Source organism: Barbus barbus (genome assembly GCF_936440315.1).
Source record: "Barbus barbus genome assembly, chromosome: 30".
NCBI classification, from domain to species: Eukaryota; Metazoa; Chordata; class Actinopteri; order Cypriniformes; family Cyprinidae; genus Barbus; species Barbus barbus.
In genome coordinates, this window is record NC_136758.1 from 22,060,930 (window position 1) to 22,085,919 (window position 24,990).

The following is a 24,990-nucleotide window of genomic DNA, read 5'->3' on the forward strand; positions in this document are numbered from 1 at the left end:
ACAGTAAAACAGTAATATTGTGAAATATTACTGTATTTTAAAATAATTGCTTTCTATCTGAATGCATGTATGAAAATGTCCAATCTACAGCCTCATATGATCCTTCAGAAATCAGTTTAATATGCCAATTTGGTGCTCAAGAAACATGTCTTATCATTATCAATATGAAAAACAGTTGTGCTGCTTAATTTCTTTTTTAAAACCACCTCTTTTTTTCTTAAATTTGTGTTATGTGCTAGTAAGCACTGCAGCTTTCAAGCACCTCATCCTTGAATGTTAAAAACAATTAAACATTTGTCTCTGAAACACACTTGAGCTTTGAAGCACCTCTTCAGTTGGCCAACAACATCATTAAAAAGCAAATTAATTGGTGGATTACAAAACTCTCCACTTTTGGCTAAAATAATATGATGAAAAATGGCAAATAAAGACAGTTGAGCTCTATTTATGCCTCTTACCCTCAGAAACAGTAATGAAGTGTCTTAAGTGATGCTTGTTTTGTGCTTCTGGTCACAGTTTATATAGCAGCAGCTCTGAGTGACAAAGAACATCCTGCCACGCTTTGCAGAAATGTTAAAACTCCCTCTGTGGTTTGAAAAATAATCCTAAGAGCTTTTCCACTTCCTGCCTCATATGTGCATTTATGACTCATAAAATTATAGCCACAGCACAGCAGGCTAAAGAAACTGCTTCAATAATTAATGCCTAAATGCAGTGTCACTCATTTTAAAGAGGCAAAAAGGCTGTTTTACTCTTTGGACTGTATGCAGCCTGTCACTTGCACGATATGTGCATCATACAGCAACTGAGAGCCTGAGCAGACCCTGTGTGTGAGCAAATGGACAGAGGAGAACTGTTCCTGAATGCTCAGAGGTAATCAAAGGTATTTATCAGGTCTAGGCTTTTGTTTTATGCTCACAAGATGATAAATCTTAGAGGAAACAAACATGTCTGAGTCATATTTCACTACAAATTCAAAAGGAACAAATATGAAAATGTATTTTAGCATCATCGGGACATTATCTTCTTCATAAGTCATTTTCATTGGTGTGTTCCAATAAATGTTATTTGGTATTTTATATATTTTAAACTATATATATATATATATATATATATATATATATATATATATATATATATATATATATACACACACAATTTTAAATATATAAAATACCAAATAACATTTATTGGAATATATATATTACATGCTTCAGAATTTTAAAGTAAATGGACCACCATAATGAGGAAAGGAAAGTAGGGGAGAAAGTGGTTAATTGTCATTAAAATGAAAAAAAAAAGTTCTACAAATCCTAAATATTTTATTTATGAAACTCTCATTACATATATGCAAAAACTGTGTTTTATTCCCTTTCATTTATGATGACTAAATTATTCTAAAGAAGTCTATTCACAACTTTCAAAACGGTTTTATGGTTTTGAATTTGGACTTTTAAAAGAAAATCTGAAAGACGTTTCATTAGCTGAACTATTGGTATCATGTTAAACAATCCATTGAACACTAGAGTTGGGGTACTTTGACTTGGACGTAGTGTTGTGAAGAAGTGGCGTTGACACACATTGCACACCCCTCTCTTTTAACTGGTGAATCTTTCGTTTTTACACCTTTCCGAGCACTTTTAATTCTATCCTTTTAGTACAAAACACATCTTGCATTGAGCTGCAGCAGAGCTTGGAATGTTTGATTCTGTGACCGGGCCAGCCCCTGAGCCCCTGTATCTTCAGCTGAGGGGGCATTTTGTGTAGATTTTGCAGTGCACTGACACTAGCATGCAGTACCTGAGGGGCGGCCTGTTTCTGAGGCCCAGCTTATGAATGTTTCAAGGCAAGACAGTCAGTCTGTGTGTTTGGTCATGCCATTAAAAAAAACTTAAGTGTTTGTGATAAATTATTCATGTCACATCATGCATGCAAGAGTGGGGCCTTAGCCCGGATAGAACTTTGTCTGCAATGACCTGGCTACTCTGATCTAATGAAATGTGAGGAACAGAGCAGCCAGATTTCAGAGAGTCAAAGGGAGAGATAAGATGTGAGCCAAAACACTGCAGTGTAAGCATGATTCTGATTGGCTGATAAACCTGTCAATCATGTAATGAGTCTGGAAATGGGCTGAAAGTAACTTGAGGGATAGGACTGACCTGACAGCGGCTGTCCTGCTGACAATGGGGTTGATGGGAAGGGGTCGGATTCCTGGGAAGAGGCCCTGGCTCATCATTCGAGCTCCGTTCTGGATCACTCCCTGAGGGACTGAGGAGAGAACACAGATAATGTACATTAATGCAAACGCTACCTGAAAGCATATGGGAGCAAAAATACACAATGTAAACAATCCTGCATTCATCATGTATAATAGCAGACATACAAAATCCATTCAAAAGCTCCACACCATGTTTAAGCATTTAGAAATCTGCTTAAAATGTTTAGATTCCAGTTGTTGATGGTGCAAAGATGAAATTTCCCAATAGTTTCAAATAGTATCAAACAGACAAGAGCTGTCTGAAATAATCGGTTTAAATCTGATAGGATGGCTTTTAGAAAATCTCTTTTCTAAAAATGTTCTAAGAGTGAAAATTGTGTCAAGTTTTCCATATTCAATCATGAAGCATAACCACAAACCCAATGGAGGATTATGGCTTTTCTGGTTTACTCATAATGGGAGATGAAAGTAACCCAGACAGAAAAACAGGAAAACAAGAATTGTGCTGCATCTGAGTGCTGCAAGGGTTAGTTCTGCCAAAAATGAAAATGCTATCGTAAGTTCACACCCTTATGTCGGTCAAAATCCGTAAAACCTTTGTTCATCTTCAGAACACAAATTAAAATATTTTTGATGAAATCTGAGAGCTTTCATGTGTCGTGGTGCATCGAAGACTGACACGGAAGAGAAGAAATTGTTGAATAAAGTAATTATTTTTGTTTTCTTTGTGCACAAAAAGTATTCCCACTTCATTAATTTCAGTTGAACCACTTCTGTCACAGACTATTTTATCGATGTCCTTACAACCTTTCTGGGCCTTGAACATGTTAGTTCCGTTGCTGTCTTCACTCTTAAAAATAAAGGAGCTTCACGATGCCATAGAAGAACCTTTTTTTGTCTAAATGGTTCCATAAAGAACCTTTAACATCTGAAGAACCTTTCTGTTTAACAAAATGTTCTTTGTGGCGAAAAAAGGTTCTTTAGATTATAATTCAGGTTTGACTGAATGGTTCTTTGTGGAACCAAAAATGGTTCTTCTATGGCATCGCTGTGAAGAACCTCTTAAGCACCTTCATTTTTAAGAGTGCAGGGTCAGAAAGCTCTCGGATTTCATCAAAAAAAAATCTGAATTTGTGTTCCAAAGATGAATGTAGGTTAATTAATGTAATTATGTCAGATTTTTTGGGTGAACTAACCCTTTTAAACATCTTTGAATTCAGATTTTTATTTTTTTTTTGCCAGGTCTTGTAAATCGGTCACTTGACTTTACAAAGAAGTGGTCTGTTATTTGATTTCTTGTGTTGTTCAATAAAATGCTGATGCTACATGTAACAAGTGACCTTCTTAAAAAAAAAAAATTGACAAGTCAAATTAAACCATTAAAATATGAGAAGTATGTCAAGAAGAATAGAATTACACAATTTCACACACACACACACACACACTTTAACAAATATTTATTATAAAATGTAATAAATATGTAATATTCTTTATTACATAAGCCTTTTTCATGGAGGTCACACTCCGCATCCAAAAAACTTTCATGCATTCCCATTAAGTGCATCAATCCAGCATCCTCCTTTAATGAGGGTTAACCAGGGTTAACCACAATTTTGGCGCTGCAGTCAAACAGACCTAATGGCCGCTGCCCTTCTCTCAGTCCAAGTACGGGGCAACATATAGCTCCATCTGGAAACGAACCTGGGCTGGTAGCAGATGGCGAACACAAAAAAAGGACAAAATAACCATCCATTCAGAATCCAGCACACTGATCTGGCCATTAGGCGGGAGCATTGTTGCCTAGGCAACCGGTCCCCCTATGTATGCCATAGTCGCGGAACTCAACTAGGTGACAGCGAGATGCGGCTGTGAAGCCGAAAGGAACATCTGGGCTGGCTGGGTGCCCTCTTCACCCGCCTCTCCACCCTGAGGGAACACACTGCTATAACAAGGTGAAGCGATGCCCTGTGACAGAAGCCGTCCCAGCTAACTGAGTGCGCGATGAGAATTGACAGAGATGTGCGGTTCTCCACCAATTAGCGTGGATGGGCTAGCAAACTGAATGGCTAATGATCTCGCCCCATTGTAGGCGGTTCATGTCGAGCCATCCATCCAGGCATCAGAAACAACAGCAGGACACATTCACAGTGCAGCTACATCAGGAAGGAAGCCAGTGAGGCTTTTGTGCCTGGGGATGTTCCCTCTTTTATGTGGATGAGAGCTGTTAAACAAAGGCGAAAAAGTGTTCGCTGGCTCAATAGAAAAGAAATCCAGATCTGCGATGGCAATGAATGCGCCATTGACTGAGATTTTCTATGTGGCATTATGTGTGGATAATGCTGCGTTTAACAGCAGGTAATAAATAAAGTACCGTGGACGGTGACTTCCAGGAAGCTGGGCACACACGTGAGCTGTGCTAACATCAGCAGTGATTCAGCGGCATGATGCCCATGGGAAGGTGTCCTGGCGCTCTCACAGGGCCACTGCGGAGGCAGTCAGCGCACAAATGCTATCAGACTGTTCATTCACTCTCTCTCTCTCGGCCTTCCTCTCAAGCGTATTAATGTCGGTGGCAGATGGCGCTGGAAACAGCGGTCCTAATGCACAATACTGTATTGAAAAGTCAATTTCTCTCTAATTCTCTCTTTAACAACTGTATTCTAACAGGGGACAGCTGAGTTGGGTATCAGCGTAATGTTTATTCTTACTGAAAATCTCATTCATCAGTCTTGTACATCCATTATTATGCCTCGCAAACTTAAAACTTTGATGCCTTCTACATTGTTACTCCAAATCAGGTTAATAATATATATATATATATATTATAAACCTATTTATAAACCTATTATATAAAATATTTTGTTACTTGAAATAAAATAGTTTAACGGAAATAAAATAATTTTTATTTTTTTTATCATTTTTATTTTGTCTAACTGAAATAAATGTAATAAAATCTATAAAAAAAAAAAATAATAATAATAAAAATGACCAAAACACAACAGAATTGCTAAAATGTTAACTAAAATTAGTATAAAATAAAAACTCAAAAAATTAATAAAAACGAATAGTTTCTCATTGTCACTAATATAAAACTGCTGCAAATTAAGATGAGTTTTAATCATGATAATATTTAGAAGTTGACAAAATTGCAAAAATGTCAAAAAAGAGGAATTAGTATAAAATCAAGCAAAACATTTATATCTGCATAATTCCTAGCCTGTTTTTGTCGAGAAACTTCTGTTGTTGGAAAAAAAGTGATAAAAAACTATACATATATAAAAATATAATAAAATAAAATAAATGTTTGGTTGGAAATAGTTCTTGTTCTGAAACATGCTTGCAAATGTAAATCAAAAGTACTCAACAGTCTTCAGCACCAGTCTTTGCCATATTTGCCCACCAGGGGGACTCATTCACATCAAAGCAGGCATCTACAGTAAAGGAACATTTAGTTCACTCTTTCCACACGCTTCCATATAACCTTATCAAAGTACATAAAAAAACCCATTAACGTTCATTCTACACAATAATGCTCCCTTAAAGCCTCTCATCACTCAATGCTTTTATTTGCAACAAAAGAGTGAGTAAATGAAGCCTGAATTTTCATTTTTGCGTGAACTATCCCTTTAATACATGATTTACAACTCCTTCACATGAAATTTCACAGCAGTCAATCTGTAGATGAGCCGTCCTGACAGGACTCCTCCTTGGGCAAACTACACATTCAGTAAGAAGTACCTTAAAAACGATGCTTATACAAAGAGTTTCAGGGCGAGAATGATTTTGGCCATTGTTTCCTCACAATACAGCTGGGGGCTGCGTGATTCGTACATTCGGGCCTATGACACGCACCACTGCTTCTGTAGAGCGAGCGCTTCTTTACTCACAAAAGCCAAACAGCAGGGACTCCACATCCTCTCAAGAATCAGCCTCCGCACATGGGCTCTATGGCCACTGGGCTTCTTTCTGTATAAACACCAGTGGAGGAGGAGGTGTACTGAAGGGGCTTTTGTATTCAGCTGGCACACTTCTGTATGAACAGGTTCAAGTAAGCAAGGTCAGAAGCCATATAGAATGGCCGATTAAAAGCTTGACTTGTATCTGAGTTTGATATAGTGAGAAAATCCTCAGCTTTATGGCTATAAAATGTACAAGCTACACAATAAAGACCAATCCAAAAAAGAACAGTGTTTATTTGTGTATTAGTATCGATCCAGCATGATAATCTGAGATGATTTTTAATAAAAAGTAAATTGTCTTTCAAAGGAAGCATTTACTCGCCCACACATCGTTCCAAACCTGTATGAGTTTCTTTGTTATGCTGAACATAAAAGAAGATATTTTGAAGAATGCTGGTAATAAAACAGTTGATGGTCTCCATTGACTTCCATAGCATTTCTTTCCCTACTATGGAAGTCAATGGGGACCAACAAATGTTTAGTTCTTCAAAATATCTTCTTTTGTTTTCAACATAAGAGAGAAACTTATACAAGTTTGGAACCACATGAAGGTGAGTAAATGATGACAAAATTCTAATTTTTGGGTGAACTTTTCCTTTAAGTAAAAGCTATGATGTCGTCATCTCAGATACACTACCATGTTCCCAAAAATACAAATTCTGTCATCATTTACTCACCCTCACCCTCCAAACATGACTTTCTGTCACCTGTAGAACACAAAAGGAAATATTTTGAAGAATAATCACTCTGCTCTTTTATTTAAACCAAAAAAAAAAGAAGAGAAAAAAAACACCATAGAAGTTCCATAGACCTCCATTCTGAAAGGCCAATTTTTCTGAACAATTTAATATAATTTAATAAATAAATAATAGTCAAATTATTTAAAATGTCTAAATGTCTTATTATTATTATTAAATGTAACAATTAAAATTTTAAGTAAATTCTAAAAATTCCTTTAAATAAATAAAGAAGTCGCACTGTATTAGGGTTAAGCAGCGACAAAAAATTACCAAAAAACAGGCAATCTGGAGCCAAATAAAAAAAAAACGAAGCACCAATTCCTGCCTTCATTTTCTTTTGTTCTGGTGCTGAACTCATTTGGGAGCCATATGGAATCTCTCATTCCAAGACTAAAAACTGAGCCAAAAATATATTGCCTGATTTAAAATCAGCTCTAGTAATGTCTGCGCCATAAATATTCAATTCAACGAGTAAAAAAGAATCCAGATTAACACCAGCAAGACTTAATGGTGACTACAGCTTTGTAGAAATGCAACAGAGAAACAAGCATTTACATGCCTGCTCATTTAATCTAATACTGCATCCACTGGAATCACTCCTCCGGGGTATAATGAGCGAGACACAGTGAGAAAAGAGATAAAGACAGATAAACACACAGACAGACACTGAAGGGAAGAGGAAAGGCGATGAGAAATGCAGATGACAAATTCAGTGTACTGTAAACTTGGCACCTGCTGTTGTGCAATAAAGCCCATGCATTTAGCTTAATTCGTTTCCCAGACGAACTATAGGAAGTATATTGGATTTGAGGGGATCGGTTTTCAGCTTGAATATTTGCAGCATGATAAATGTCAGCATTAGCTGGAATTAAAAGGAAGGAGCAGTCAAGTGGTACACTGCTATCTTGAGGCATTGAGGCAGGAATAGCGGTGCAAAACGATGCCGGCGTCTTAAACAATTCTCCTACACGCTACAGAGAACACTCGGCGGATTCTTGGGTTGCTATGAGAAGTTCTTCTGCCTTTCATGGCCCCAATACGCACTCGTGAGATGGCCAGCGCATACATCACACGCATAAAGCCTTGAGAGACAGAAACAGAGTTCAATAGCAGATGCCTTTTTGTTCATACAGCTACAGCGACAGCCACGACACAGAACCGATTCCAAACAAAATGCCGTTTAAGGATATAATTTCAGTACACTGGCAGAGATCGAAGGACGCTTTGTAGGTCACACAGTGACAAGGGACCTCCTTAGGGACTAATCTTCCGCTCGCTGCTTCACAATTATTTACCAGGCTGCCATGGCAACCCAGACCGACATCTGAGTGTTCGCATTTCGCTCAGATCCCGCCTCTCACCCCAGTGACCAGGAGCGAGGTCAGGCCGCAAAGATAAACAGTGCGCAGGGTCTCAATGTTATGCAATGCTCCCGCTGACAGAAAGCCGATGAGAGCAAACGAACGCTCTTTTTAAGTCAGCGCCGGCTGCGTAAAACAGAGGCGGGCGGGATGCCAGCGCATGTTTTGAAGGCTCGGCGTGTGAGCTCTCCTTTGATTCTTCAGACAAATGAACATGTTGAAGTGCTTGAAGAATATCTATTATTCACAGGGTGAAGACCCAGCGTTCATTTAAGTGCTCGGCTCTGATGAGATTTTAACACACATTGGCAAACTTAACAACGCCTCGCACCACGTCAGGGCCCCGGGGTTAAGCATTTTTCAGTGGCACGTCTTCAAACACAACCAGCGTTTTTACAAATAAACCTGTAGTTGAGGTCAAGTTGAGGTTTGCAAGTTGGAAAACAAAATAAATCAAGTCATTTCACTATGCTGGGTTTTGCTGCACTCTTAAAGGGATAGTCTACACAAAAATGGAAATTCTGTCACCATTTAGTCACCCACATTCTGTTAAAAAGCTTTATGCATTTCTTTGTTCTGTTAAACACAAAATTAGATATTCTGAAGAATGTTGGTAATAAAACAGTTGCGGGTAGCCATTTACTTCCATAGTACTTTTTAAATAGTTTCCATACAATGGAAGTCAATGATGACCAGAATTTTCAATTTTGGTATATGCCTTTGGGAAAAAAAGGAGTGTTTTCAGAGTGATGCCACAGAAGACGGTAAAAAAAACCCCCCCAAAAAACGGTAACACTTTATTTTAAGTTGTCCTTGTTACACGTTACATACTTACTATTATAATAACAGTACATTATGCATAATTACATGCAAGTAACCCTGAGCCAAAATCCTAACCATATAACTAAATACATGTAGTTAATTAATATTACTCCGTACTTAAATGTATAATTAGACCGTAACAAGGACACCTTAAAATAAAGTGTAACCAAAAAATCAAACTAATACCATACTTTCACCATACCATACTAGTTGATTAATTACATTAAGAATTGAAATTTAGATTTTTTTTTTTTAACATTATGTGTAAATATGCAAATGAGGCATTGGCTGATTAAATATGCACTAATTTGCATACAGTTTTAGAACAGAAGTGTGAACACTGGATAAAGGCAGATTCAAAATTCATTGTTTCATTTTGTTGACATATTAGAGTCAAAGGTTTTTACAGAAGGGATTTTTAATATCTCTAATTATCATGAATCAGAAAATACTGTGAACATCCATAAAAAAATATTTTCACCATGTTTTTAGGAATTAAATGATGTACAATGCAGGCAAATTATTCAGTATATGAACAAACCCATCTGTAAAAACCTTCAGAATATAGATAGGAATACAACTGTAAAGTTTGGTGTAAATACTACTAAAGAGGAGATTTCTGACTCATTTTGACAAAATAGCCTTTGAAGATGTGTATTATACCTGAAATCTACAGACACAAATAGAAAAAGTCCAATAAATAAATAAAGTAACTGAAAGTGTATTTTGCATGTTTTCTTTCCACTAGTATAAAAAAAGAAACGTCACGAAAAGTGAAACCAGAGCATGAAAAAAAAGTTTTTGCCTGTAGTGTCTTGCCTTAAAACAACTATTTTTCTTATTGTGAAAAAAAAAAACTTTTTCAAAATCAGAAGAACCTTTTTCTACTAGAAAATACGTTTCTGTACAATGTAAGGTTCCATGGAACTATAAATGCCAATAAAGAACCTTTATTTTTAAGAGTGTCTGACAGTATATGACTTTTTCTTGTCGTGATGGCTACATAGTAGAATCGATTGCATAGATCATCAGATGTGAATCCACAAGAGCAGCTGTCCCAGTTAAGCATTGAGCCATAGGAGCCATAGGAGAGAAAAAAAAAAAAAAAAAAAAAAAAACACAAAAACCCTGTGAAAGGTCAATTACCATTTTTATAATGATGTGGATGGGGATTTGCTTGTTTGCAGCAACAACTAAGTTTAATTGCACAGTTAATAACACAAAATTCCTTCCCAAAATACACCGTGTTGGCACACAGATCATAGCTGTTGGATATCAGAGGCTGAGGGAGGAAAACAGTCTGAGAAGGAGAGAGAAAAAGACAGAGAAGGGCAGAAATACTTGAGAAGGGGGGCTATAAAACCCTAAAGCTAGTGTTGTTTTTGTTTCAGTGGGCAAAATCTATAGTACACACACACATATCAGAACGCTTTTAAATCCGAGTGCTTTTAAAAACTACTGCGAGCTAAAAACAGAAAAGCGTACAGTTTTTGGGTGTCCTGCCTCTTCATTTTCATAAGATTAAAGCGACTTCTGTATCTAGAGTGGGTCGCCTCAAAGGTGTTGACTCTACTGTACAGCTATAAACTAAGCTCGGAGGCATTCGATGTTACAGTGATGAATAAACACACAGAGCGTGTTTTTTGTGGGTGCCGTCACGTGGTCCGTGTTGATATGCAGAAATTGCTCTAATTCTGAGAGAAGTCAGTAATTTCCCTCAGGTGCCCGCCTCAGGCCCCGCAGCGGTGCGTAGGCCTCAGGAGTGCTCAGAGATTAAGGGCTTACAGTTGGCACATTAGCTGCTAAATGAATCCTGCTCTGTCACTGGTAACGGGGCCACCTAGCTGTCAGATACATTTCACTGTAGTCCTACTCCACCCCTTGCCTAAATATACCCTTCGACACACTAATGTACACAAATGCTTACCTACAGTAGCTAATCTTACAGACTATGAAATATTATTTATTTTGTTATGGCCTTTATACCCCTTTATCAATACAATGCAAGTTGAGAATGCAATCAGAAAAATATAATTATTTATATTTGCCTGGCTTTGAAGTTATATTATAATATAAATAAAAAAATTATTCCAATAATGGTTCAGCAATGTAGTAGTCAATAAACAAAAAAAAAGTAAATAAAGAAATAATTTTGTGTTCTTCTATACATATTTTTCATGTATAAATATATATTTGAGGCCTTTTTCAAATTTGTTTTAATAAAAAAAACTTTTAAAAATATATTGTACCTAAAACAACAAAAAATGATATAGCTGTACCTTTATACACTCACAATATTACACCGTTTTAACAAAACAACAAAGTAAAAAACAGATAAGAAACGGTTAAAACAGGTTCTGTAATAGTACTAATAACCTAACTGTGTTATTTAACCAGGTTTCTATACCGTATGTATCATCAATAAATCAAATTTGCTTTAATCTCATACATTTTAACTAACTGAATATTTCTTGTTCAACAGCTAGCCATATTTAAACAATATTTGTGTCATACTTTTTAACTGAATAAGTTTTTTCACAATGAACAGATGTTGATTCTAAGTTGATTCTAATTTGAATAAATGTATTTTTAAAAATATGATTATTTAAATAAGTGCTTTCATGTTTTATTTACTGCAAGTATGATTGACAAATCTGTAAAATATTGTGTTAAAATAGTTTGAATTTTAATATGCAATTCAAATACATCACTCTTAAATTTAGGCCTCTCTCTCGCTCTATTTATATATTTTTTATTTTTTTTGATGTCCTAAAAGGGAGGAAACAGTTTCAGCAAATTCTTTGCCAGAAGTATAGCTAGATCTGAAACACACACATACACACTTGGGTGGGCAAATTAGCCAACCATCAGTACTCCAAAATCAGCTCAGTTTTTGTTTTGAGTGTGGGGTGTTAAGTTACCCAGCGGTACCCCACAGGAGGGAGTTGTGTTGTTTTCTCTCTTTGCTCTGGTGCATGTCGATACATGCTAGTGGAGCGTGAAAAGCTGCTGATACAACAGCGTCCACTCAAACAGTTCTTCTTCTCCCCCCTTCTGTCTTTAAATCCCCAAACAAGGATTGTGGGCGGTGTGGCGGAGCCAAACACACACCAGCCAAACGGGATCAAACACTACGGAGACACTCGACATGTGGACACCAGTCATTCTCGCCCCCTCTGGGACACGCCCTTCTCATAATGACCCTGTCCTCATGCTGCCCTCCACAACCCAGCAGATAAGCCACTAGCGTCTGTGTGTTTTATGAACCTCTAATGGCCTCTGCACGCATGAGTAGAGCTTAAAACTGTAGAGCACGCTTGTTCTGTCCTCCCCCCTCGGCTAGCCCTGATAAACACAAATACACACATGCTGGACAATCCTCTCCCGCACATCTTTAAAAGGCTACTGCACCCACTCACAATGATATTTACTCACTCACATGTCATTCCAAACCCCTTCCAATGCTCTTGTTTCCACAGACGACAAAAGGAGATGTTTAACAGGATGCTCAAGCTGCTTTTTTCCATCCAATGAAAATGTGAAGAATGATCAGCAGCTATCAAGCTCCAAAAATGACAAAATGCACCATAACAGTAGATGATATGTGAGTTTGGCATTGTATTTTAAGTATTTTTTTGTGTGAAGAACAGACAAAAATATAAATTGTTAGTACATGAAAATGTACTTTTTTAATTGCACAATTTAATTTGTTACATGTAACAAAATATTATTTGGCATATTTTTGGCAAAATATTAACCTCTCATTTTTTCATTTGATTTAAAATATTTTTTTATTTGATTTAAATTAATTAGTGAGTTTTGATTTTGAACTGTCACAGCTACAACTATTGTCTGGCAAGAAAAACTTTATTTTACATTTTAAAATGGGAAATTCCTCTTCATCTGAAAACTGATAGAAATTATTTTAGAATTTATTTATGGCTAATTTCACCTCTAAAAATTCATGAGACTTTATGGTGCACAAAGTGTATATGGACTAATTTAAAGAAACAAAAAATGAAAATTTGCTGAACATTTTACTAAGATGTAGATGAGAACAGATCTGAAGAAATTTAACATAGCATCACGTACTTACCAATGTAGAAAGCAATCATATCATGGATAGAGAACTCGTATTTTAGCCAGAAGCAATTATTTGAAGTTAAAAACACCCTGATGGATTTGTTTATTACAAACACACAGCTTTCTCTGAACAAAACATTAACTGATGGTCTAAAGTCATATGGACCACTTGTGGATTACTGCGATGATTTTATCAGCTGTTTAGACTTTCATTCTGACGGCACCCATTCACTGTGTTGTAATGCAAAATTTCTCCAAATCTGTTTTGATAAAGAAACAAACTTATCTACATCTTGGATGGCCTGAGTGTGAGTAAATGTTCAGCAAGTAGTGTTGCATTTTTGAGTGAACAATTTAGCTTTTTGTCACCTTTAGAGCTTGACAGGTCTGGGTCACCATTCATCTTTTATATTCTACAGAAGAAACAAAGTCATACAAATTTGAAACAACATATAGGTGTGAGTACATTATGCCATTTTTGGGTGAACTATCCCTTTAAAACTAATTTTACAGATGTCCACAATGCAAAGCAAGAAAATGAAGAACTGCCAGGCACAGACTTTCCCTCCTGTTTTTTATTTTTGGCTTTGCACTGTAAAATGGTCTGGTGTGTTGAGTCGAGGAGGATAAATAATTAAACGTCTCTTTAAGACGTCTTAGTGAGTTTTTCAGCGCCATGCACTCAATGTAAGATCTCCGGACGTCTTCCTTCCTCTTGCTTCTTTTCGCTCCCCTGGCTGGGGCTTGCTGTCACCATGACAACCGCTCACATTTCACACACTCGAGAACAGTATATCATGCAAAGGCCGAGGCTAAAACAGGAAATAGTGCTCTGTGCTCAGTTGTGGCTTTCAGAGGCATGTTTACAGCCGGTAATAGAAACCAGACACATGGTGGCGACTATAAACGTGGACACTGACATACACACACTCGGTGTAATATTATAATACACTGCCCCTGACTTCAGAGTGTATTTATAGAAGTTACTGCGAGGAAGCAGAGAAATCAGGACGCACTTTATATAACAGAGACAAACACATTTCTGTAAATGACTTTTAGAGCCACACTGTTCTCAGGTCAGTTTACTGTGTGACCGACACGCTCAAATCCACTTCCAGCTGACCTCAGAGCCCCCGTGAGCAGTCAGAGAGAGCGCCAGAGTTACGAGGTGAACCCGAGGGACGCGTCCAGATAAGAGCTTGAAGCCACGGATGGTTTATTTGTTTTGGCATTTTCAGTAAAGCGGACATAAAACAGAGCAAGACATTTTTTGAAGGGCACGTCAATGTAGCAGCACAAAGCGCTATACGTGTTTCATCTCTGATAATGCGCACCGAACATCAACACAAATCTTTTCAGGCAAACCTCTGTAGAGGAGCCGCTAAACCATGATGTAGGGTTGAAAATCAACAAAGACTTTGCTTTCCTGTCCCAAACCTGTCTTCCACAACAAAAGGGCCATTTGGAATTCATGAGGACACAGAGGTGCTGATAGTGATCAAAGCTATAGGCCAAGATGTGTATACATCGGGGGTGTGCTGATTGTCACACTTTTAGTACAGTGGGGAAAGCTGCAATCTGCAGACTGGTCAGTTTGAATATCTCAGATTTAGTTTTTAGTCCCATGGTCAAGGAAGAAATAAAAGAAGACTGTAGCAATTGCTTTGTCTCTTTTCTTCGGCTCTCTTCTTGGGGCTCTGTGTTGTCTTTCTCTCACTCTCAGGTACATTCTACATACATGCTGGGTAGAATTACTGTAACTGTATACTGTATGTTTTTTCATATTTCATCTATATTGTAACCAGTTCAAGAATAACCATAATGCAATACTGTTATTAAACCATCTCAATTACATACACTAAAGTTTGAGATCAGTAAGATTTTTAATGTTAAGTGCCTTATGCTCACCAACGCTGCATTCATTGGATACAGTAAAAACAGTAATATTTTGAAATGTTATTACAATTATTTAAAATATAATTTATTTGTGTGATGGCAAAGCTGAATTTTTATCAGCCATTACTACAGTCTTCAGTGTCACATGATCCTTCAGAAATCATTCTAATGCGATTTATTATCAGTGTTGGAAACAGTTGTGCCGTTTAATATTATTTTGGAACGTGTGATACTTTTTTAGGATTCTCTAAAAAGCAGAAGTATTTAGGGCCTATTCAAATAAAAATTAACAATAACAATATAGGTATTTATAGGGGTGGCACGGTACACAGATGTCACGGTTCGGTACGTACCTCGGTTCGGGGGTCACGGTTCGATACAATTTCGGTACAACAGGGAAAAAAAAAAGACATCTACTTTGCTCAGTTTCTTTTATTTTGATGTGAAAATGCTAAATATTATTACATGTTATATATATAAAATCTGTTTTGTTTTCATTGTGAGTGTACACAAATAAAAGCAGACCTTTAACTACAAGCAACAGCACAAATAAAAATACAATAGAGTAAAGATACAAATAAAATATCAGTGATTTTCAGGGGGTTTTTTAGGTACAGAAATTGAAGTACGATTAAAGTAATCAAAGGTAAAACAGCATTGCATATTTGACTGTATAAATTAAAGATTACTCTTTATTAAAGTTACAAAAGCGATTCAATCAAGAGCAGTGAGTGATTTCTTTGTTGTTGCTGTTTATTTAATATTAACTGTCACTTTAAGAGAAAGCACTGATACTGTACGCCCAGCCGGCTATGTCTGCTATAGGATACTTACCAAGACGGGCATTTTGACAGAATTTTGTGTGAATTTATCCATTAAAACACAATACTTCAGAGAGAGCTTCATATTTGCGCGCGTTCTGAGGCGCAGGTTTGTGCGCTTCTGATGAACGCACACACAAATCTTCTCACTGCGCGCGCGAGCTCGCGTCCTCTGGCTCTTAAATATTTGAGCTGGCAAAGCTTACATGACTTTAGTCTAAACACCGATATCAACGTGTGCTGTTCAGGTCTCACCTGTGCGTATAGTATAATAGAATAAATGCTCATATTCCAGCATACGGCACTCGCATTGAACAAGAGTGAATGATTTGTCCACTTATTTTTTTTCCTTCTCAACGCTGTTGTTATAATGTACTGGGAAGCCAGAATGCGCATCCATTAACAGAAACATACATTAGCCGAACCCTTTTTGTTTTACGTGTTATTTATAACAAACCACATGCGTTGTCAGAATTCAGTTGAACCGCGGTCCTAGCGCGTGCCGAACCGTGTGTGGAGAACCGTGCGGTTCGGTTTTTTTCCGCGAACCGTGCCACCCCTAGGTATTTACTATCACTTTTTTTTATCAATTTAATATCGTTGCTCAGTTGTGACAGTATTACCGGTTTTACTATATTTTCGATCAAATAAATGCAGCCTTGATGAGAAGACACTTCTTCCAAATTTTTTTTTTTTTTTTTTTTAAATCTTACTGATCCCAAACTTTTAAACAGTAGAGTATGTGCTAACTAGTCTTGATTTAACATTACCATTGAAGTGCTACCTATTGCAATACAATACTGTATATTCACACAATAGCAACACTCTCCTACTAATTTTACAATTCTGTGCTTATTTCCATCATTGATATAAGTAGCAGATGGTGGTAATAGACAAGAAATGTGCAGATTTATACCATCATGCTTACACTATAACATTTCTTTAGTCATTCTGTAATCATACAGCCTGAACCACTGTAGTGAAAGCACCCTAACAGTGGGACGGACGGTGATTGTTAAGTGCGGACAGCTTTACAATAGCAGCCTTCAATAAACTTTACACATTCCACTGAGTAATTAGCATGAGCCATGCCACTTGACGATTTCAATTTGCTCAGCGAGACACAACACCCACGAAACTCCGTCTGAGAGACAACGCGAGAAAACAATGCGAAGAACATCACTATTATTATTGTTCAGTTATAAAAAAAAATTAAAAACCGCTAATGCTAAATTTCATCCTGAACTTTTACAGACTACAGGCAGGATTTTTTTTTTTGCTCAACCCAATCTAATACACCCTCATTCTTTCTCTCTGTCATTTAATTTTATTGTCTTCACTAGCCTGACAAAAAATGGAGATTTATTGTTCTTTCATCTGAGTCATACAGACACAATGCCTTCCTTCCTTGGTGGGAGTGGGAGAAGGAGATTGAGGAAAGATGGGATGGAAAGAAAGAAAGTTGAAGGGATTGAAAGACTGACCTAGTGACAGTCAGTGTCTGTTCAGATATGCAGGTCAGGCGGCACAAGAGACAAGATATTCTGTATATACAGTGAGCTCCAAAAATCACAAATTACACATATTACAATATAGAAAATAAAAAATATTAATATAAAAAATATTAATTTCAAAATGTCTTAGTATCTGTATTGTCCCTTTTTTGCTGTAAAGGAAAAGCACCGGAGCTGCATGAACTCCAAAAGTTTGCTTAAAACCTGATGATCATGTTCTCCAACATGATGATCCAAAGAGCATTTTGAGCTTCAACAGAAGAAGCAACATTAGTTACATGAGCAGTAGCTGTGTTTACATGGACCCTAATAATCCAGTCGGAATAAAAAAAGTCACACGTAACCTTGTTTATCAGAATGAATTGACCAAATCCAACTGAAATTTCCTTCGGATTGTAAGGAATGTCGAGGTGGTGGTCTCCACACCATGAAGGGAAAATTTTCCACTTCAGGGCGTACAGTTTCCTCGTAGAGGGAGCTCTGGATTGGAGGATGGTCTCAGCAACCTCGGTTGAGAGACCGGAAGCTATGAGCTGTGCCTCCTCAGAGGCCACACCCACAGCTTCCATAACTCCGAGCGGGGGTGAAAGACCCCTGCATGTGAGAGGAGATCTCTCCTGACGGGAATATCCCACGGAGAGCCGTCGAGGAGAGAAATCAGGTCCGAGAACCAAACTCGGCCCAGCCAGAATGGTGCTACCAAAAGTAGGCTGACCTCGTCCCGGCGCACTCTCGCCAGAACTCCCGGGAGCAGAGCGATCGGGGAAAGGCGTACAGACGAAGCCTCGGCTAAGTCTATACCATAGCATCCAGTCCCAGAGGAGCTGGAGGAACTAGAGAGAACCAGAGGGGACATTGCGCTGTCTCCTGAGTCGCAAAGAGGTCCACCTGTGCCTGGCCAAACACTCTCCATATCTGCTTCACCACCTCGGGGTGAAGCATCCATTCCCCGGGCCTCGGCCCCTGTCTCGACAGGATGTCTGCTCCCATATTGAGATACCCAGGAATGTAGACGGCTCTCAGCGAGCGAAGTCTGCCCTGGGACCACACAAGGATCTGGTGCACCAGCTTGTACAAGGAGAGCGAACGCAGACCTCCCTGGTGGTTGATGTAAGAGACCACCGCTGTGTTGTCGGTGCGCACCAACACATGGTGATCTCTTAGGTCTGAGAGAAAGTGTTTGAGTGCTCGAAGCACGGCCAGCATCTCCAGGCAGTTGATGTGCCATGTGAGATGGTGACCACTCCACAGACCGTGGGCAGGGTGGCCACTCATGACCGCTCCCCAACCGGTGAGTGATGCGTCCGTCGCTAGCATTACGCTGCGACAAGGAGCTCCTCTATCTGGGGGGAAGAAACCGCGGGGCGGGCTTCCGAACACAGAGAGCGGGCGCTGGACCTGATGGGAAAGGAAGAAGATAGGGGCTCGCCCGTCTTCATTCCCTCCAGCTGATCCATCTGTGATTCCCACGAGCTCCGCCTTTTTTTCTTTTTCTTCGGCAGAAGCGGGACCGGCACCACAAGGAACGCTAGTGAAAGTTCACTCCTCAAAGAGAGCCTTCCGAGAGCAAGCAGATGCAGTGACAAACGAACACAAAGAGGGCAGTCAGCTCCCTCGAGAACTGACTCGGCGTGCTCTGCTCTCAAGCAGACCACACACGGACTGTGTGTATCCCCAGCAGTGATGTAACGTTTGCAGGGAGGAACATACAGCCTGTAATTGGATCTGCTCTCGCCCATAATGACATACATAATGAAGGTCAAAAGACACATTATTGTGCACACTGATCTAACCACTGAGATGTGAACAGACTTTCAGTCATTCCTGCAACAGATTCTGTTCAACAAGTGAAACAAGTAAATCATACCTGATATTTACATGTGTTATTTAAGTATTGCTGCTACTTTCCAGAGATTCAAGAAGAAAAAAAACAATCAGTAGTCAAGGATCTTGTTTTACCATAGAATATCAGTGTAGTTGAACATCTGATGTTGGTACAGCGCTCTCAGAGCAAAACAGTTTGAAGAGACTGAAAGTCAGAAGGATTCATCTGTGGTGCAGATATCTGATTCAATAGAATACAAACCACCAAAAAAAAAAACAAACAAACAAAAAAAAACAAAGAAAAGAAAAGAAAAAACATTTGTGAGCATGTTTATATCAGGAGCATCTGTATATATATATAGGTTTTATAGCCATAGACTCACGCATGCTTTGTACTATCGTAAAAAAAAGTCACTCAATTATTATCATTTAGCACGTTATTAAAATCTATTTTTGAACAGAGTAGGCTATTAATAATAAACATGTTCTAAACATACTTAGACTCGTAGCATTCATCATGTTACAGTGTACACTCATATTACTTCTATTGTTTTATAAAGAGCATGAAAACATCATCGCGCTGTAAGAAATTTAAATACAATGAATTTCCTATCATATTCAAAATGTTGTATTGATTTTGACTGATTGACTATGATTTTGTAGTCATATAGCCATCCTGAACATCATGTATGATTTTATAGTATAGAAGATATGATTCTGCAGTCCTAGACTCACGCATGCTTTGTACTATAAAAAAAAGGATATTTTACATCTGAGAACTAATTGTTATCGTTTAGCATGCTATTAAAATATATTTGTGAACAGATTATTAATAATAAACATGGTCTAAACATTCTTAGATGCATAGCATTCACCGTGTTGTAGTTTGGGAACAACCGAACTAGTAGCTTAAATGTGTTCACGTTTGAGTCACAATAACACGTTAACTAATGCAAAAAATGAAACATTACTTACTCATCAGATCGATCTTCTCTTCTGGATTAAATATTGTTCTATTGAGGGAAATCCAGCCTTTACTCAGCGCTGAACAGTAGCCGCGATGAACGACTCCTCACTCTTTGTTTATGTAAGGCGTCACCATGAGCACGCGGCTCACGCTGTTATTTAAATATGAACGGCGCGAGCCGCGAAGGGGCGGGATTGCATTAGAGATAATGAGTTAGACGGGAAAGACTGAACATCGTGTTGGTTTCATACGGATTACTTCATCACAGAATATTTGTTTTCGATATGACTTCATTTAAAAGTAGACACTTCAAGCTTTAGACACTTATATCTATAGATATAACTCCCATGCCTGTGTGTTCAGAATTCGCAGAGTTACAATTAATTTTATTGACGCGTTTCTAAAAGCAGTTTGCGGAGACGGAGAAGGCAGAGAGCGCACCCTGTTAGTTTTCTTTATTCTTCAAAAGCACAAAGTTTAGTTGTTATTATGAGTGTATACAAATAAAAGTAGACCCCTTACAGATTCAAATGGTGTTTTGCTCTTATCTGTACGATCAAAAATGGCAGAGTAATTCAAGCTCATTTCTGCCTTATCAGGAAAATCTGCCACAAAACGCGTATCCGCGTTTGTCGACCCCAGAGGATTAAAGGAATACTTCACCCAAAAACGAAAATTGCCCCATCATTTACTCACCCTCAAGCAATCCTATGTGTATATGACTTTCTTCTTTCAGACGAATACAATCGGAGTTATATTAAAAAATGTCCTGGCTCTTCCAAGCTTTATAATGGCAGTGAACGGGGTTTAAGATTTTGAAGTCCAATAAAGTGCATCCACCCGTCATAAAAAGTGCTCCACACGGCTCCGGGGGGTTAATAAAGGCCTCCTGAAGTGAATCGATGCATTTGTGTAAGAAATATATCCATATATTTAAGACTTTATAAACTGTAATTTATAGCTTCCGCTAACTGTTGTACGCGCGTTCACGAGAGAGTGGCGCTCCAGCAGATAATGTAGGACGTAGGCGAACGCGTTGATGAACGTGGAAGTGGCGAATGTGGAAGCGCAGAGGAGAGAGCAAAAAAAAGGGTCATGAATTAGAAGTGCAAAATGAGGATTTGTAAAGAAAAATGTCAGCGGATTTCGATATAAACCAAGAGGAGACTGGTTTTGCTTTGCATTAAACAAATTCTCACGAAACTATACTCACTGGAGCTTACGCTACACCTACGTCATCCGCTGGATGCCACTGTCTTGTGAATGCATGTACGACAGTTAGCGGAAGCTATTACTATTTATAAAGTTTTAAATAAGGATATTTTTCTTACACAAAAGCATCAATTCGCTTCAGGAGGCCTTTTTATGATGTATGGATGCAGTTTTTTAGGCTTAAAATTTTAAACCCCATTCACTGCCGGCTTAGAAGAGCTGGACATTTTTAATATAACTCCGATTGAATTCATCTGAAAGAAGAAAGTCATATACACCTAGGATGGCTTGACAGTGCGTAATCTTCATTTTTGGGTGAACTATCCCATTAACCTTTTCTAATCTGTTCAACAGGACATGTAAACACTTGATCGGATTGAAAACATTTGTGCACGACACATTTAACGTGCTCATCATCTCCTAATTAGGACATGAAATAGATAAATATAAATTCTCAAAGCTTTTTAAATCAAAGAAGCAGGAGGAAGGCTAGTATGCATGACTTGAAGCAGTATATTTATATAAGAAATCTTATATAAATGTCAAATCTTATTACTTAAGATGACATATCTCACTTTATCTCATTGAAATACTTCTAAAACATTTTCAGGTTTAAATCAAATTTTGGATTCACAGACTCTAATGTGAGTCCACTGTAAATTTATATTTATAAAGTATGCTTTATGTTGGCTGGGACTTTGCGAAATGATGAGACAAGGGTTCCCCAGATGTTTCGCCCTGATGCTGGAAGGCATGTAACTTTTAGAGCGGACCCCTCATCGTTAGCCGGGGTGGCATCAGAGGCAGAGATGAATACATTTCAATGTGACTTCTTAGTCACTCATCTGACTCATGTAGGTTCAAAGCAGCCACTGTAGTAGAGAATGAAAGAATGACTGAAATGAAAATTTACGTATCCACCTCTACAGAAGACAGGTAATGTCACCGGCATGACAGCGCTCTATTGTGCTCTCTTTGCACTCCTCTCAACGTTTCTCTCTTTTTTTCAACTAATTCAAAGAGACGAAGAAATGCAGAACAGTTATGACACAGCAGCTATTTATCAGTAATGAAATCTGAGGAATGGCAGGTGAACTGAGCACAAGGAACATTTTCAACCCTGAAGCAAAGCCTCCAGCCAAGAGAAACTAACTCTCCCACTTTCATTCATTACTGCTTATTACATGAAGAAAACTAAATTCATTAGTTTCAATATTTTAAAAACCTTTTCTTTTAGAGTTATATCCAATCACACATTATATAATTTTTGTCATGACTATGTAACATTACAAACATTATAAACCCTAAAATACCTGAAAAATGTTTCATGCATGTATTAAATTGTGTTTTTCAATTGAAAAAATGTTAATTGATCTTAACTTGTCTTGAACCTGGATTATTCCTTTAATGCGAATATGGCTGTGAGGTCATATTTATCAAATTAGATTACCGATAACCCCAATAACATTACAGTAAGGGAACGCTAAGCAAGGATGAAAGGACGGAAAGCGCACAAACAGACACACACTGACATGAAAGTACACACATTCTCATACACAAACTAGACGTGACTGCATATTCAAAACACAACTCAGTTTTGTCACGTCCATTTTGATACAACTCTTGTAGAACAAAGAGGAGATAAAAGAGGAAACGTGCAAGACAGCAAGGCAGGCAGGAGACAGCGTTCTCGTTCCAGCGCACACTTGCAGGCGTTGAGAATAATAAGGTCTGAAAAGCATTACTGAAAGAGTTCCACAGCTCCGTCCAATCCTGACAGCCTTTCTTCACAGCAAGCGAGTGACTGAATTTCAAACTGTTGTGGCTGAGAGATGCGTTTCTGTGTAATTCTTCAGAATTCAAAAACAAAAGTTAGTTTTAACGTGTCGTCTACATGATGAATATAGTCAGCTTGTGGGAAGAGAGTTTTTACAATTTTGGTTTGTGCACTGTTAAGATGTGAACATTTTTCCGCATTTTTGCCACTTTTAAACTGTGGACGTGACTGGAGAATATGCATGCACTTCCAATGCATATGTCACAGCACATCAAGGACGTTTTGTGCCCTAATCCTATTGGTCCGGAATGATTCAGTGCAAACACGAAGTGAAATTTACTACAACAACTCATAGATCACACTGAGTCACAGAGAGGGGAAAAGTGCACTCCTGGTAACTGGAACAACTACTCAAGACTTCCTTCCTCTTTGTTGTTGCTGTCATGCCTCATAAAAAACACTGACCTCTTCATAGTAAATATGTGCACCTCAATGAGTAAATCATGCAACTTGATGAAGGAACTACTCAGTAACCTTCCAGAACAACGATAGAAACCACATAGTAGCCACACAAAGCAGAATCATTCTGTGGCAACTCAACCAGAGGTCCCCGGTTCAAATTTTTGATTTTGCTAATATTTTTTCTGAAGAAAGACAGACATGTATAGTGATGGAAGCAAAAATATTAAATGTCGTGGATGAATATTTACTGAGTAATCCACTATTTGGTAGAGGGGGGTCAGAGGGAGATTCAAAGCCAAATTACAAGGGGGTAAAAATGACTTCAGAAAGACGGCAGCATCATAATATTATTTTTACACAGAGATTGGTAGGTCTGTTAGCCAATGGTGACCATTCAGAAATGGGGAAACAGCACTTTAAGTTTTTTTTTTCTCCAAGGTTTGTATGCCTGTAACTCAAGAAGTATTAAAGATATCTTAATCCCCTTTTAGATATTGGGTCTTAACAAACTTTCCTTTTGGCATCTTCATTTTTATGGCCCTATATCGTTCCATATTGGAATTTCAATATGGCTCCAGGAGTAAATTATTAAAATGGGGGTCAATTTGCAAAAATATGATACTTGTTTTCTTTTAAAGAGGAATGTCTGAAGAACAAATAATGTTGAAACTAGAGATGTACATGTATCTTGTTTACTTCTGTCAAAACAACTGCATTGAACATACCTGTCTAAGTGCCATAAATATTTTTTTTTCCCCAAAGTTTGCATGCCTATAACTCAAGAAGTATTAAAGATATTGCAATATGATTTTAGATTCTAGTTCTTAATAAACTTTTCTTTTGGGATCTTTATTTTTAAGACCCTACATCGTTCAGTCCCAGAGGATCTCAATGAGGCTCCATTTTAAGATTGTTGAATGTTACCTATTTTTAAGGGTTGAAAACCAAATGTTGATCACTTTGTATACAGCTGATACTTACTGTATTTAAAGCAGAATGTTTGAAGAATAAGTAATGTTGAAACTAGGAATGCATCTTGTTTCCATCGCTCAAAACAGTATGCACAGAACATACCTGTCAAAGTGCTAAAAATGCACTGAAATGGTCAAGTTAAGGCACATTACCTTTCTCTCAGTAGTCTATTCATAGTTTTTGAAATTTGGTTGATTTGACATGGAATGACTCCATAGCAAACACCCTAGCATTATGAGGGATTTCCACAAATACGTAAAAAAGTGATAAATCACTGAGCCTTCTTTCATCAATTTAGCAACAGAAGCATAGTTTGTGTTCTACAGCATTTCTAAACACAGCCACAGCTTTCTACAGGCTAT

The 24,990-nt window shown here is 37.9% G+C and overlaps 1 protein-coding gene across 6 annotated transcripts in view; it reads right to left on the minus strand.

Moving 5' to 3' along the window:
* Positions 1–24,990, minus strand: part of LOC306850809 (forkhead box protein N3-like) — a 94,842-nt gene that overhangs the window by 4,811 nt on the left and 65,041 nt on the right. For all 6 annotated transcript variants that reach the window (XM_079386700.1, XM_079386703.1, XM_079386701.1 and 3 more), the window contains exon 5: positions 2,160–2,268. In XM_079386700.1, coding sequence (XP_079242826.1) covers positions 2,160–2,268 — 109 coding nt within the window. The remainder of the gene's footprint in view (positions 1–2,159; positions 2,269–24,990) is intronic.